The sequence below is a fragment of the Oncorhynchus mykiss genome, chromosome 12 (assembly GCF_057628025.1).
Source record: "Oncorhynchus mykiss isolate SJ-2025 chromosome 12, ASM5762802v1, whole genome shotgun sequence".
Taxonomy (NCBI): domain Eukaryota; kingdom Metazoa; phylum Chordata; class Actinopteri; order Salmoniformes; family Salmonidae; genus Oncorhynchus; species Oncorhynchus mykiss.
Window position 1 is genome coordinate 37,645,612 of NC_143033.1, and position 17,129 is coordinate 37,662,740.

Genomic DNA, 17,129 nt, shown 5'->3' on the forward strand with positions numbered 1-17,129 from the left:
GGCTCTTCAACCCCATTACTCCTCAAATCTAATAACAATCGCTCCCTTTCTCTCACATATTTCTGGGACTGAAGTAGAATATCCTCCACTGTCTCCAACTCCTCCTGACAATGATCACAGATCACACCTCCCAGTCAGATGTTTCCCCACCACTTTCAATGTACTATTTAGCTTTGTGTGTCCCAGTCTCAGCCTTGTGAATACCCTTTCCTCCCTTCTCTCTCGGCCTGAGGACCTCCCTGCCCCCACCTTTTCCTGGCTCTTATACAGGTATTTCCCATACTCTCCCTGTTCCACAACTCTTGCTACTTATTTTTAACCACTGTTATTATTAATCCCTTGGCCTCTGCTTTACTGATTGACAATTCCATCTCAACATTAGGATGTTTAAGAGCCTGCTTGGCGATAACATCCACCTCCTCATTCCACTCTACTCCCACATGAGCTGGTGCACAGAGGGACATCACAAATATATATATATATATATATATATATATATATATACAGTGCCTTGCGAAAGCATTCGGCCCCCTTGAACTTTGCGACCTTTTGCCACATTTCAGGCTTCAAACATAAAGATATAAAACTGTATTTTTTTGTGAAGAATCAACAACAAGTGGGACACAATCATGAAGTGGAACGACATTTATTGGATATTTCAAACTTTTTTAATAAATCAAAAACTGAAAAATTGGGCGTGCAAAATTATTCAGCCCCCTTAAGTTAATACTTTGTAGCGCCACCTTTTGCTGCGATTACAGCTGTAAGTCGCTTGGGGTATGTCTCTATCAGTTTTGCACATCGAGAGACTGACATTTTTTCCCATTCCTCCTTGCAAAACAGCTCGAGCTTAGTGAGGTTGGATGGAGAACATTTGTGAACAGCAGTTTTCAGTTCTTTCCACAGATTCTCGATTGGATTCAGGTCTGGACTTTGACTTGGCCATTCTAACACCTGGATCTGTTCATTTTTGAACCATTCCATTGTAGATTTTGCTTTATGTTTTGGATCATTGTCTTGTTGGAAGACAAATCTCCGTCCCAGTCTCAGGTCTTTTGCAGACTCCATCAGGTTTTCTTCCAGAATGGTCCTGTATTTGGCTCCATCCATCTTCCCATCAATTTTAACCATCTTCCCTGTCCCTGCTGAAGAAAAGCAGGCCCAAACCATGATGCTGCCACCACCATGTTTGACAGTGGGGATGGTGTGTTCAGCTGTGTTGCTTTTACGCCAAACATAACGTTCTGCATTGTTGCCAAAAAGTTCAATTTTGGTTTCATCTGACCAGAGCACCTTCTTCCACATGTTTGGTGTGTCTCCCAGGTGGCTTGTGGCAAACTTTAAACAACACTTTTTATGGATATCTTTAAGAAATGGCTTTCTTCTTGCCACTCTTCCATAAAGGCCAGATTTGTGCAATATACGACTGATTGTTGTCCTATGGACAGAGTCTCCCACCTCAGCTGTAGATCTCTGCAGTTCATCCAGAGTGATCATGGGCCTCTTGGCTGCATCTCTGATCAGTCTTCTCCTTGTATGAGCTGAAAGTTTAGAGGGACGGCCAGGTCTTGGTAGATTTGCAGTGGTCTGATACTCCTTCCATTTCAATATTATCGCTTGCACAGTGCTCCTTGGGATGTTTAAAGCTTGGGAAATCTTTTTGTATCCAAATCCGGCTTTAAACTTCTTCACAACAGTATCTCGGACCTGCCTGGTGTGTTCCTTGTTCTTCATGATGCTCTCTGCGCTTTTAACGGATCTCTGAGACTATCACAGTGCAGGTGCATTTATACGGAGACTTGATTACACACAGGTGGATTGTATTTATCATCATTAGTCATTTAGGTCAACATTGGATCATTCAGAGATCCTCACTGAACTTCTGGAGAGACTTTGCTGCACTGAAAGTAAAGGGGCTGAATAATCTTGCACGCCCAATTTTTCAGTTTTTGATTTGTTAAAAAAGTTTGAAATATCCAATAAATGTCGTTCCACTTCATGATTGTGTCCCACTTGTTGTTGATTCTTCACAAAAAAATACAGTTTTATATCTTTATGTTTGAAGCCTCAAAAGGTCGCAAAGTTCAAGGGGGCCGAATACTTTCGCAAGGCACTGTACGTGAGATGTCAACACTATCGGCCTACAGCTTGAAGGAGTATTGGGGTTTTTCCCAGGTTTATGTATTGGTTCCTCTACTGCCTGCTTCCAACTTCCAGGCAGTTTCCCTTCCTGCCACCCCTTATTGAAAAGGCCCAATACTTTCCCCATTGCAATGTCACTGAGATGAGCCATCATTATGTAACACATCTCATCCTTCCCGAGGAGATGTTACCCCAGCTTTAGCTAATGCTCTCTTCATCTCAGCCAACGTAAAAGGGCCGTTCAATGTATCCCCCACCATCTCTTTCTGATCCACAACCCCCGGATGTTCTCCTCTGACCCATCTCTCCCACGTTACCCCTCTTCTGTCAGATTATTTGAGCTGTGCACCTTCACAAATGCCTGGGCTAACATCGCTGCCTTCTCAGTATCTCTCACTGCAACAATCTCCCCATTTTTCAGCACAGGGAGATCCCAATCTCTTCTGACCCCACACATCCTCTTAATAATCCCCCATACTTCTCCTGCAGGAGTAGTCCTGCCGATGTTTCCACAGAATCGGCGCCCACACTCTCTCTTAGCTGTCCTAATGATCCTCCTTAATACTGCTTGTGCTTGTTTATATTGAATCAGGTGCTGGTAATTATGGGACATTTTCAACATTCTGAAAGCCCTGTTCCTACACTCTTCACCATGGGACTGCGTTACTCTTTCTCCCCTGTACCCATAGGAATCACCTTATTCCATCATTGACTTGAGACAGCTCCTGTTCACTCAACTCCTGAAACTGACGCCACTCCGCTTTCCCAAAAATCCATCTCCTCAATCCATTTCCTACTGAAACCTCCACCCTCATTCCTACAGTACAAATGATAGGATAGTGATCACTACCCACTGTAGTTGGGAGGTATTGGAGGAATCTACCTCCGCCTGCCATTGAACTTGAGATCAGAGTAAGATCCAGAGCAGATTCATTTCCAGTTATTGGGTCAATCCTGGTTCCCCGGCCGTCATTAAGACTCACAAGCCCTTTCTCATCCAGTAGTTCCTCCAACACTTGTCCGTTTACATCAGTCCGTGACCCTCCCCATAGTGTACTATGAGCATTAAAATCCCCACGTCTCCTATCTTGACCTTCTACATTCCCAAGGGCCAGCAAATCTAGTCTCTTACACAAGTTGTAAAGGTTCACTATTACCATATTCCCCCCCTGGCAACCACACCTCTACCACAACATACTCCTGCTCCACTCCCTCTCCCACACACCTATATGGGATCTCCCGCTTTATATAGGTAGCACACCCTCCTCCTCACGTTGCCACCCTATCTCTACGGACTGCAACATAACCTAGTAACACAAAATCTAGAGTAGGTTTTAGCCATGTCTCCTGGAGACACATCACATCAAGTTTGGCTGGTAACTCCTCAAGAAACTGCTTGAACTCTTGCCCATTAGCCATCAAACGTCTGGCATTCCATTAAAGGATTAACACCATAATGCAAATTAACCAATACATGTTTCCTGACTGTGTCATGGTTCCACCTGTCACCAGAGGGCGTCAGAGACCGTCCTAGAGACATTAACGGCACTTAGGTGTGTCCTATTTACTCATTATGATTTCCCTGTTAAAAGTGGTGTGTTTTCTGTTGCTCTTTGAAGAAGCTTGAATTGTTTACCATGTGCCGTCATTTCCTGAGTATGGTTGTCAATACTTAGTGTTTGTTGTTTTTCAAGTGCACTGTGATCCTGCGGCTACTGTTTCTCAGTAAAGTATTATGTTAATCCTTAACCACTGATTACTCATCTGGTCTCTTCTCTCATCTGGTCTCCTCTCTGCGCCCAACCTCACCACGTCACAGGCTGGACTGATTCTCAATCTTATTGAGGTCATCCTGTACATTTTCGCATGTCAGTTCTGTAATCCCAAGATATCTTTATCTTCTTAGTCCTCGATTGTAATTTCTGTGCAATTGATTGCTGATGTCACAAATGTAACACACTTCCTCATATCCAGTCTTGTGTTCTCCCCCATTCTGCTCCCTCCATCACACCCAACCTGCATCTCAATCTGCCCTGGAATACCTGCTCTTCTAGGTGCCTCAATTGTTTCTGTGTGAACTACCTTCATTGCTTCTGCATACGAGATGTTACGCTCACTCCTCACCTGCTGCACTTCAACTTGTCTTTTCATCACTGAACAACCCCCATATACTACACTATGGGTGCCACCACAGTTACTGTACTTTAACTGAACCAAATCTCCACATACATGTTCTCCCCCACACTTCGTTCATCTCCTTTTGTCTTTACACACCACATGCCCAAACCTTTGGGCAAACATTTATAGCAATTCAATGGTTTCGGAACATATGCTCGCACAAACTCAGCAAAAAAAGAAACATCCCTTTTCAGGACCCTGTCTTTCAAACATAATTTGTAAAAATCCAGATGACAAGACATATCTTCATTGTAAAGGGTTTAAACACCATTTCCCATGCTTGTTCAATGACCCATAAACAATTAATGACCATGAGTCTGTGGACAGTCATTAAGACACTAACAGCTTACAGACAGTAGGCAATTAAGGTCACAGTTATTAAAACTTAGGACACTAAAGAGACCTTTCTACTGACTCTGAAAACCTCCAAAAGAAAGATGCCCAGGATCCCAGCTCATCTGCGTGAAGGAACGCTCAACGCACCAGGAACGCACAATCCCTCCATCAGTGCTCAGACTGTCCACAATAGGCTGAGAGAGGCTGGACTGAGGGCTTGTAGGCCTGTTGTAAGGCAGGTCCTCACCAGACATCACCGGAAACAACGTCGCCTATGGGCACAAAACCACCGTTGTTGGAACAGACAGGACTGGCAAAAAGTGCTCTTCACTGACGAGTCACGGTTTTGTCTCACCAGGGGTGATGGTCGGATTCGCGTTTATCGTCGAACGAATGAGCATTACACTGAGGCCTGTATTCTGGAGATGGATCGATTTGGAAGCAGAGGGTCCGTCATGGTCTGGGGCAATGTGTCACAACATCATCGGACTGAGCTTGTTGTTATTGCAGGCAATCTCAACGTTATGCGTTACAGGGAAGACATCCTCCTCCCTCATGTGGTACCCTTCCTGCAGGCTCATCCTGACATGACCCTCCAGCATGACAATACCACCAGCCATACTGCTCATTCTGTGTGTGATTTCCTGCAAGACAGGAATGTCAGTGTTCTGCCATGGCCAGCGAAGAGCCCGGGTCTCAATCCCATTGAGCACGCCTGGGACCTGTTGAATCGGAGGGTGAGGGCTAGGGCCATTCCCCCCAGAAATGTCTGGGAACTTGGTGGAAGACTGGGGTAACATCTCACAGCAAGAACTGGCAAATCTGGTGCAGTCCATGATGAGGTGGTGCAGCACTTAATGCAGCTGGTGGCCACACCAGATACAGACTGTTCCTTTGATTTTGACTACCCCTTTGTTCAGGGTTCCATGTCTGTGGAACTTGTTCATTTTATGTCTCAATTGTTTAATCTTATGTTCATACAAATATTTACACATGTTAAGTTTGCTGAAAATAAATGCAGTTGACAGTGAGAGGACGTTTATTTTTTGCTGAGTTAAGTAACTCATATACCCAATCCTAAATTTTCTTAGCAATAACAGATCCTCAAGGTTTAGTGCTTGAGTTTGAGTGCCTTATACTATTTAGCATTGATACACACCACCACCACCAAACTTCCATCATGAAGAACTTTAGCAGTCAACCTCTCCAACTTTACTCTCCAAATCCCTAGCCAACGCGGTCAGAATCACCGCCGTGACTCCACCATGATTCTTAAATTTCACCAACACCTTGAACTCCACTTCTCTCAGTAAAACACTGCGACCCCAACCTCCCTCATCACTGCTCTCCTCTGACAAGACCTGCAAAGGCTCCTCAGGCTTTCTTTTCTTAACCTTTACACTTACTGTACCTCCACCTTTTTCCACTCCACCACTACACTCCACCACTACATCCCATCCTCCGCAACTCCTAACCTCCCTACCTTTCCTTCCATCTCTGCTCCAGTCACAGCCCAGTGTGGCTCAATCACCTCCACCAGATTTCCTCTCCGTTTCGTTTATCTTTGTTCAAATCTGTTAACTTTGCTATATTGAATAATTGTTGTTTATCTATCCTAATTTAACAAACGTGGACAGCTCAAATCAAGTTGTCATCTCAAGGATGATCAATGAAAACAGGATGCACCTGAGCTCAATTTCAAGTCTCATAGTAAAAGGTCTGAATACTTATCATAAGGTATTTCTGCTTTTTATTTTTAATACATTTGCAACAAAAAAAACTGTTTTCACTTTGTCATTATGGGTTATTGTGTGTAGATTGATGATTATGTATTTATTTAATTCATTATAGAATAAGGCTGAAAAGTAACAAAATGTGGGAAAAGTCATGGGATCTGAATACTTTCCGAATGGACTATAAGTATCATTGGGTGTCAAGAAAAATGTTTTGAGTAAAAGGTACATTACTTTCTTCAGGAATGTAGTGAAGTAAAAGTAAAAGTTGTCAAAAATATAAATAGTAAAGTACAGATTCCCCAAAAAGCTGCTTAAGTAGTACTTTAAAGTATTTTTACTTAAGTATTTTAAACCACTTTATTTACTCATCACAATGTCCGAGTTCTCTAGTGTGTCACGTAATTACAGAACCTGTATGTTACAAAATGTGACAAAACGTATGTCAGAAGTGGGATTTGAACCCACGCCTCCATTCGGAGACCAGAATTCCCGTTCATTCGGAAGGAGCTGATCCTTGAGTCTGGCGCCTTAGACCACTCGGCCATCCTGACACTGATGTAGAAAGTGGGAAAATAATAGTATTTTAAAATTAGAACCAGCAATAATTTCAGTGAATTATTATTTTGCGCATTATTATTATAGATGGTTGAATGTTTATTTACAACATAGTGCATTACGCACCAACAGTAAAACATACAGTAAGACATAAAAATAAACGCCAGTTAGCGTTTGTTATGCGCATGAGCGTAGACTGCTTTTTAAATAGTTTCCGGTATTTGTCGCCAACGTTCTTCCATTTTGTTCTTCAAGGGTATCTACAAACCTCAAGTCGAGCCAACATGTTTCGGTTTGTTAAAGCAGCGCTGAACGTCTCCGGTAAGACATCGTTTAAAGTTATAGAAATATGATCCCTTCATCTTGTGTTCGTTAGAACATTTCTGTAAACGAGCAATTATTGTGTGACTGTGCTTAGCAACATGGCTAACAGTAGCTGTCTGAAGCTAGCCTACCTAACGTTACCAAGTCTTTAGCTCTTGTAATTTTGACTGCGTGAATGTAGCTGCTAGCGCTACTAGTTGGCATGCTGTTTACTTAAATGTTTTTACAAAAACTTTACCTTGATTTGTCATGTCTGTTTTTATTCTGTAACTTTGTCATTGTTAGCTTAACTTGCAGGCAGTGAGGGGAACAATCAGACGGTCATTTCCAATGTCAACTTCCCTCCTAGCTAGTTAGCTAGACTCTCGTTACCTCATCCCCAAAGCCAGGCGTTAGGTTGGGTATTGCACCAGTTTAGCATACAAATACATACGTGAACGTCAGATACTACAGATCCAACATGACAATGTGATAGTCAGTGGAGAAGTCACATTGACATTCCATCTCACGACTCTTTGGATACGATAAGTCCTGTGTGCTAACAAATTTGCGTTCCATGACCCTGTTAATTGTTTTACGCCTGTGTTAAACAGTATAACCAAGGGCTCATAACCTCCTCAACAATGATAATCACTCACTGTGTGGATGTTGTTCCCTGCGCAAACAATGCAACTATATTTTGTTTTCAAAGCAGGACAAGGTGCCCGTCAAGTGAGGCTCAGTTCGACGCACTCCCCCGAATTCCATGCCAAGTATGGCACCGGCCTGATGATCGGAGGATTCGCGTTTTGTGTGTCTGTCTGGGGATTTGTACGTTTTAATCTTTGTGCACATTTCTATAACACCTTGTGGTATAGAACAATGTATACATTTGTATAGTCTTGTGTGTATTATTCCTTCCCCAAAAGCTATGCATCAACATCAAATGTATTTATAAAGCCCTTTTTACATCAGCAGTTGTCACAAAGTGCTTATACAGAAATCCTCACTTGAGTATTCATTCACTTGCTATGTACGCACATCAGTTGTGTTTTGTGATTCTCAGTCTCCTCGTTTTCAGGTACTGACACAAACCGGCATCACATGGAATCTGTCTCCAGTCGGCAAGGTCCAGCCTAAACCATGGAGGGAGGTAGAAGAATAATGGACTGAGGCTGCTCCCTTTTCCTCTGTTGAGATAGACCACAGTCAACCACACAACCCTTAACCCAGATATCCCTATAAACATTCTGGTTGTACAGATGGGATACCCACATTTTCAGCTTGTTACCGTGCTGGCATTACCTATATATACATTAAATTTAAACTAAAAACGTTGACTGATTATTTTACTTAAGCACACTGTATCCCCTTTCATATACCTTTTCACATGGAAGGGTCTACACTTGTCAAATGGAATCAGGAAAGTAAGAGTCAAGACCTTTTTATGGACAAAGTCTAAACATTGAGCAGGTATTTATCTGAAAATACTTTCACATGTTATTTGTCAATGTTCAGTGTATTTAAGGATGTCATTCTACGTGATTCTGAGGTTCAGGCTTGGATGCAAGTCCTGTCACCACTGACTCTCCTCCCCCCCAATTTTGTGGTATCCAATTGGTAGTTAGTCTTGTCCCATCGCTTCAACTCCCAGAAGGACTCGGGAGATGCGACGGTCGAGAGCCCTGCATCCTCCGAAGCCCAGCCACACTGCTTCTTGACCTGACCAATATGTAACTGAGGGTGCTGTTGCTCGGTAAATGTTTTCACCCCATGTCTGATACAGATACAGCCATGAGATGTATAGCCAGGCAATGCTCACTCATCAGAATCACCTTTATTCACAAAGTACACACACACAGAATTATTAGGTAATATTGTGCTGCTAATGATAGGACATTTTAGAGACCATACAGACTGCATTAACTTAAGTGATAATGCCCGAGAAGCTGGTGTTTGGAGGATATTGGCACAAACACCAGCTTTGAGGGCATTCACTTTTCAACAACGGGTTAGCAACATATTTAAATAATTGACATTTTCATTAACGCTTTGATGAATTTAATCCTTCCACAAGATTGTCCCAAAACAAATCTAGGGTTGCTACCCAACGCGGCTGGTCGCTAATTTTATTGGTTCGGTGGCCAGAGTCGTTCAGTCTTTGTTCTGTATCTATGGATGCGACCCTGTTCGTTTTAAATGTTCGTTTGTACAGTTAATTATCATATAGCAAAAACTATGGTGAAAATTGTTGTGTGTGGGCATGCATTGGTGGCCAGAGTGCATCGGCTGCCTCCATCACGGTACTGCATGACTCCAGGGCATGGAAGCATGCAGGAAAGATTATTGCTGAACCTCTGGCAGGCGGTTCAGGTCAATCATGACCAAAACCAACCACCTGAACAGTCTCCGTGCTGTTTGAGGGCCACAGCAATGTGGCACAGACAATAGGACTATGCATTCTTTTGCACATCAAGCCATCTCTGAACTGTACACAAAATAACTGCACTTGCACTCTGTTCATCTTTCTGCATTTTGATCTATTTATTCTGATACTGTAAATTTCTACATCCACTGTAGGCTATATCAACTGTATCGCCACTGCTCAGTCTAGTATAGCTCTATGCTCACTAAATAACTGTATAAAATGTGCAGTATGTGAACTTTGTTTATACAAAGCACTAATCCTTAATGCTAATTGGTTAAACGCATTCCAGCTGGTGTCTATTCCACAAATTACCACCTAAATCTGACGGTAAAATGCCGATTTACTCTGTTCTATCCGATTGTGAGATCCACTGTCAACCCAGGCAGGAAAGTTAACTTAATCTCCACTATAGCATCTAGACATTCTCACATTTCTTTTAGACTAACATTTAGATTTCAACAGCGTTTTCAACAACTGTCTCTGTCATCATTGTTTAAATATTCAAATTCAATCTCCAACTGTCCCACAGGTCATGTGGTTTGGTAAGAAGAATGCCGCTCTCCCCACAGGTGTGATTACTACCTCTGAAGATTTAGAGCTTGAGGTAGTCACCTCATACAAGTACTTGGGGGTATGGCTAGATGGTACACTCATTCTCTCAGCACATATCAAAGCTGCAGGCTAAGGTTAAATCTAGACTTGGTTTCCTCTATCATCACTCTTCTTTCACCCTAGCTGCCAAACTAACCCTGATTCAGATGACCAGCATACCCATGCTAGATTACGACAACGTAATTTATAGGTCGGCATGTAAGGGTGCTCTCGAGCAGCTAGATGTTCTTTTCCATCCGGCCATCAAATTTGCCACCAATGCTCCTTATAGGATACATCACTGCACTCTATACTACTCTGTAAACTGGTCATCTCTATAGACCTGTCGCAAGACCCACTGCCTGATGCTTATTTATAAAACCCTCTTAGGCCTCACTCCCCCCTGGGATATCTGCTGCAGCCCTCATCCTCCACATACAACACCTGTTCTGCCAGTCACATTCTGTTAAATGTCCCGAAAGCACAAAGATCCCTGGGTCGCTCGTCTTTTCAGTTCGCTGCAGCTAGCGACTGGAATGAGCTGCAACAAACACTCAAACTGGACAGTTTTATCTCAATCCCTTCATTCAAAGACTCAATCATGGACACTTCCTGACAGTTGTGGCTGATTTGTTTGTCTCTACCTTCTTGCCCTTTGTGCTGTTGTCTCTCCACAGTAATGTTTGTACCAGGTTTTGGGCTGCTACCATGTGCTGTTGCTGCAATGTTGTATTGGTGGGAGATAACTGGGTTTGGGCCTCATTTAAAATGCTCTTCAAGTTAAAATAGGATTTATTTTATGTGATGCCTATGGAGTTGACAATGGTATTCCTCAAGGCAGTGCTATTAGTTGTATTTTGGCTATTAGGGCTTCCCTATACAGTGGCTTGCAAAATAATTCACACCCCCTTGGCATTCCTCCTATTTAGTTACCTTACAACCAGGAATTAAAATAGATTTTTTGGGGGGGGCTTGTATCATTTGATTTACACATTATGCCTACCGCTTTGTTGATGCAAAATGTTTTTTTTATTGTGAAACGAACAAGAAATGAGACAACATTAAAAACAGAACTTGGGCGTGCATAAATACAGCTCTGTGAGGTGTATGGCTTAAAGTGGTCCTATGGACAGATACTTCAATCTCCACTGTGGAGCTTTGCCTTCTCTGTACCTTCTCTGCTATGCAATCTGGTTTCCAAGCTGTTCATGGGTGCACCTCAGTCACGCTCAAGGTCCTAAACGATATCATATCCGCCATCGATAAAAGACAATACTGTGCAGCCGTATTCATCAACCTGGCCAAGGCCTTCTACTCTGTCAATCACCACATTCTTATCGGCAGACTCAACAGCCTTGGTTTCTCAAATGACTGCCTCGCCTGGTTCACCAACTACTTCTGAGAGAGTTCAGTGTGTCAAATCGGAGGGCCTGTTGTCTGGACCTCTGGCAGTCTCTATGGGGGTGCCACAGGGTTAAATTCTGTATACATCAATGATGTCGCTCTTGCTGCTGGTGATTCTCTGATCCACCTCTACGCAGACGACACCATTCTGTATACTTCTGGCCCTTCTTTGGACACTAACCTCTAGATGAGCTTCAATGCCATACAACTCTCCTTCCGTGGCCAACTGCTCTTAAATGCAAGTAAAACTAAATGCATGCCCTTCAACCGATCGCATCACTACTCTGAACAGTTCTGACTTAGAATATGTGGACAACTACAAATACCCAGGTGTCTGGGTTAGACTGTAAACTCTCCTTCCAGACTCACATTAAGCATCTCCAATCCAAAATTAAATCTAGAATCGGCTTCCTATTTCGCAACAAAGCATCAGTCACTCATGCTGCCAAACATACCCTTGTAAAACTGACTATCCTACCGATCCTTGACTTGGGCGATGTCATTTACAAAATAGCCTCCAACACTCTACTCAGCAAATTGGATGCAGTCTATCACAGTGCCATTCGTTTTTGTCACCACTGCGACCTGTACGCTCTCGTTGGCTGGCCCTCGCTTCATATTCGTCACCAAACCCACTGGCTCCAGGTCATCTATACGTCTTTGCTAGGTAAAGCCCCGCCCTATCTCAGCTCACTGGTCACCATAGCAGCACCCACCCGTATCGCAGGCTCCAGCAGGTATATTTCCCTGGGCACCCCAAAGCCAATTCCTCCTTTGGCTGCCACTCCTTCCAGTTCTCTACTGCCAATGACTGGAACAAATTGCAAAAATCATTGAAGCTGGAGACTCATGTCTCCCTCACTAACTTTAAGCATCTGCTGTCAGAGCAGCTCACAGATCATTGCACCTGTACATAGCCCATATGTAAATAGCCCGTCCAACTACCTCATCCCCATATTGTTATTTATTGTTTTGCTCCTTTGCACCACAGTATATACTTGCACGTTCATCTTCTGCACATCTATCACTCCAGTGTTTAATTGCTAAATTATAATTGCTTCGCCACTACGGCCTATTTAAATCAAATGTATTTATATAGCCCTTCGTACATCAGCGGATATCTCAAAGTGCTGTACAGAAACCCAGCCTAAAACCCCAAACAGCAAGCAATGCAGGTGTAGAAGCACAGTGGCTAGGAAAAACTCCCTAGGAAGAAACCTAGAGAGGAACCAGGCTATGATGGGTGGCCAGTCCTCTTCTGGCTGTGCCGGTTGGAGATTATAATAGAACGTGGCCAAGATGTTCATAAATGACCAGCATGGTCAAATAATAATAATCACAGTAGTTGTCAAGGGTGCAGCAAGTCAGCACCTCAGGAGTAAATGTCAGTTGGCTTTTCATAGCCGATCATTAAAAGTATCTCTACCACTCCTGCTGTCTCTAGAGAGTTGAAAACAGCAGGTCTGGTCTAAATAAGGGTGAAATAAAACAAATATATACTAGTAGGCAAGGTAGTGGCTTTGGTTGGCTAGTTGGAAAGCTTGCTGATTGATGAGTGGTTTGAGGGAGTAGGAGGATGGCCCTTCTGTGGTGATGGGGGATGTTCCTCCATGGTTACTCCCAGATCCTGTTGTTGATCTAACCTTGGTAAAGAAAAGGAAAGATTGGTCAGAAGTCCATGATATAGGGAAACTGGTTGACAATTCCATTGGTAGAAGTTATGCTTTTTTAAACAGCTTTTCTCAGATGGATCCAAGGACCCAGATAGTGGGCGCACAGAAGCAGGTGTTTACGTTCCTGAATTTGATGTGCAGATATGTTGAAGACTAACAGATGAACTGTCAGTATACCCATTTGAACTGTTGGCGATAATAGTTGCCCTCCAGTAGGTGAGGATGTACAACCTGTTAGAATTATAGTATGTTCAGATTATCGGTCTGTGTGGAATAGTTAGCATCTGGTAAATCTAATAGGAGTGACCTACTATTGGAGGTATTAATGTTATCAAGAATTGAGAGAATGGTTGTATTTGTGAGATTCCGCTGGGTCCCAGATCATTCGGGTGTGGAAGGGAATTAAATTGTAGACCAATTAGCCAAAAGAGCTTTGAAACTAGATGTAATTGATATTAGTGTTCCACTGGGTAGAGGTAAGATCAAGGCCATTTTGATAGATGTGTGGCAGAAGAGATGGGGACTCTGAGCACAAGGGCTGGCATGTAAACTCAACAAAAAAAGAAACATCCTCTCACTGTCAACTGCATTTATTTTCAGCAAACGTAAAATGTGTAAGTATTTGTATGAACATAAGATTGAACAACAGACAAACTGAACAAGTTCCACAGACATGTGACTAACAGAATAGGAATAATGTGTCCCTGAACATAGGGGGGTCAAAATCACAAGTAACAGTCAGTATCTGGTGTGGCCACCAGCTGTAGTAAGTACTGCAGTGCATCTCCTCATGGACTGCACCAGATTTGCCATTTCTTGCTGTGAGATGTTACCCCACTCTTCCACCAAGGCACCTGCGAGTTCCCAGACATTTCTGGGGGGAATGGTCCTATCCCTCACCCTCCGATTCAACAGGTCCCAGACGTGCTCAATGGGATTGAGATCCGGGCTCTTCGCTGGCCATGGCAGAACACTGACATTCCTGTCTTGCGGGAAATCACGAGCCATATGGCTGGTGGCATTGTCATGCTGGAGGGTCATGTTAGGATGAGCCTGCAGGAAAGGTACCACATGAGGGAGGAGGATGTCTTCCCTGTAACGCGCAGCGTTGAGATTGCCTGTAATGACAACAAGCTCAGTCCGATGATGCTCTGACCCTCCACCTCCAAATCGATCCCGCTCCAGAGTACAGGCCTCGGTGAGGCGCTTATTCCTTCGACGATAGAAGCGAATCCGACCCTCACCCCTGGTGAGACAAAACCGCGACTCGTCAGTGAAGAGTACTTTTGCCAGTCCTGTCTTGGTCCCGCGACGGTGGGTTTGTGCCCATAGGTGACGTTGTTGCCGGTGTTGTCTGGTGAGGACCTGCCTTACAATAGGCCTACAAGCCCTCAGTCCAGCCTCTCTCAGCCTATTGCGGACAGTCTGAGCACTGATGGACGGATTGTGCATTCCTTGTGTAACTCGGGCAGTTGTTGCCATCGTGTACCTGTCCGGCAGGTGTGATGTTCGGATGTACCTGTACTGTGCAGGTGTTGTTACACATGGTCTGCCATCGCGAGGACAATCAGCTATCCGTCCTATCTTAGGCGTCTCACAGTACAGACATTGCAATTTATTGCCCTGGCTACATCTCCAGTCCTCATGCCTCCTTGCAGCATGCCTAAGGCATGTTCACACAGATGAGCAGGGACCCTGGGCATCTTTCTTTTGGTGTTTTTCAGAGTCAGTAGAAAGGCCTCTTTAGTGTCCTAAGTCTTCATAACTGTGACCTTAATTGCCTACCGTCTGTAAGCTATTGGTGTCTTAACGACCGTTCCACAGGTGCATGTTCATTAATTGTTTATGGTTCATTGAACAAGCATGGGGAATGGTGTTTAAACCCTGTACAATGAAGATCTGTGAAGTTATTTGGATTTTTACGAATTATCTTTGAAAGACAGGGAAAAAGGGATGTTTCTTTTTTTGCTGAGTTTATATGCCCCCCAAAGAAAGGTCGGTGGACCAAGATTCAAAGGTCAGATTAGGAAGGAATAGGTGATGTTTGCCCGATTGCGGACATTGAACTCATCATTACATCTGGTTGGCAAGCATGTGACTGGTTTGTGTATGGTCGATGAAACGGTGGCGCATGTGCTGTTTTATTGTTGAAGAGAGGGAAAGATTGAAGTGTAGGGTCATTGAGATTGGACGGGTTTGGAGGGAATTTGGGGGAGGGTGTATTAGAAGTTATTTTTATTTTCTCAGAAGTACTAAGTTAGGTAGGAGGGTTTAGAAATGTTGTAAATAGTGATTGACCACACACTCCTGCACAGTAGGTGGCGGCATGCACCTTTAACGTTGGTTTGCGGACAGCCATTATATCATAGAAGTAGTGTCTGACTTTATTAGCTATTATAAGTAAAAAAGCCATGGGGCTACTTTAAGCTAAGAGTAAGTACTAACAAAGTAACAAGAAGCAGACCCCTTAACAGTAAGATGAAACTAAAGTCAGCTTGTGACTTAGAAAGTTAGCACTTACCTAGTAGATAGTTTCCTTCTGCGGATGTTCCCATGTTCTGTTTGAGATGCATATTTGTTCAAGACGGCTGTCAATCGAAAAACTAGAGCCAAGTCTTTGCAATCGCAAAACATCTTACATCAACCCACTGATGCGCGTGTCCGTATTGGCAGATGTAGCAAATGCACGCGCCCACAGAACTGTTTTTAAGGGTGAGAGAGACATCTGCACGAGCTTAGCCATTAAAGAGACGCGCGTGCAATTATTGAACTGGGAAAATCTTGACGCTGTGAGGAATTTCACAACATGACGATTAGGAAAGATTTTACATGACACCCTGTGCTGCGTTAGTACATTTTGGAACGGAACCGGTGCTGTATAGAACGACCAGATAGGGAGCGCTGTTAGCATGGGCGCTACCATTTAAACACGTTGCTTCAAGCCACACCAACCAAACCGGAGGAAACGTAGCTCAAAGTATGTTCCAGAACCTCAGTTGTCTGTCTGGAAAGCGCCACTTCGAGCAGAATGCCTTATTTCAATGGGATGTTGTTTTAAGTCCCATATGGCATATCTTTCTGGAATGGCATTTTAATAAATATGAATTGGAAAAATGTCTGGTTTCTTTCTCAGAAGTTTCTTTGAACTAATACGATTAAATAACTTTCATATACATTAATCCACAAGTGCTACCCAATAAACATTATCTTAAAACGTCTGAAAAATATATTATTTCTTGTACATTCTGTAAAGAACATCCGCAGGCTGTTTTACATTTATTTTGGTATTTCTCTTATAGAAGTAGTGTCTGACTTTATTAGCTATTATACGTTAAAAAAAAGTCATAAGCTACTTTGAGCTACGAGTAAGTACTAACAAAGTAACAAGAAGCTGTGACAAAATATCTGTTGATTATATACATGCTAATTTTGCCCTTCTACTTGAAGATGTGATATTCGGTTTTACAAAATATAGCAAAGACTATGCAAAGCCTTTCTTTTTCTTAAACTTCATTGTTATTTTTGCTCAATTCCATATTCATAAATTACATTTTAGCAATAAACCTCTTTATTATTTTTGAGAATTAAATTCAACAATATGTAAACAATTTCTTCTAATAACAAAAAAGCAACACAAAATGTAAATGTTTGTACATTTTACAAGGTCTTCATATAATGTATTGCTTGTATTCCCCTGGCTGTTAGCAATGTTTGCATACTCTTTGTTTTTCTATATTGTATATTTTTTAATTGCATTACAATGATTTGTATTGTATTTTATTT

General features: G+C 42.8%; 1 protein-coding gene, 1 long non-coding RNA gene and 1 other non-coding gene across 3 annotated transcripts; 1 reads left to right on the forward strand and 2 right to left on the reverse strand.

Annotated features, from left to right (window-relative positions):
• Positions 1-6,832: 6,832 nt before the first annotated feature.
• trnal-caa (transfer RNA leucine (anticodon CAA)) lies at positions 6,833-6,943 on the reverse strand. The gene is made up of 2 exons: positions 6,906-6,943; positions 6,833-6,878 (listed from the first exon to the last, which is right to left on the reverse strand). It is a non-coding gene; the product is annotated as a tRNA-Leu (tRNA).
• Positions 6,944-7,126: 183 nt separating this feature from the next.
• Positions 7,127-8,584, forward strand: LOC110537530 (cytochrome c oxidase subunit 7B, mitochondrial). The gene is made up of 3 exons (XM_090192407.1): positions 7,127-7,268; positions 7,966-8,081; positions 8,332-8,584. The coding sequence occupies exons 1-3, from the start codon at positions 7,127-7,129 to the stop codon at positions 8,413-8,415; spliced, it is 342 nt and encodes a 113-aa protein (XP_090048533.1). The 3' UTR covers positions 8,416-8,584.
• A 1,093-nt stretch (positions 8,585-9,677) lies between these two features.
• Positions 9,678-16,352, reverse strand: LOC149979162 (uncharacterized). The gene is made up of 2 exons (XR_016485053.1): positions 15,868-16,352; positions 9,678-13,316 (listed from the first exon to the last, which is right to left on the reverse strand). It is a non-coding gene; the product is annotated as an uncharacterized LOC149979162 (long non-coding RNA).
• Positions 16,353-17,129: the final 777 nt, after the last annotated feature.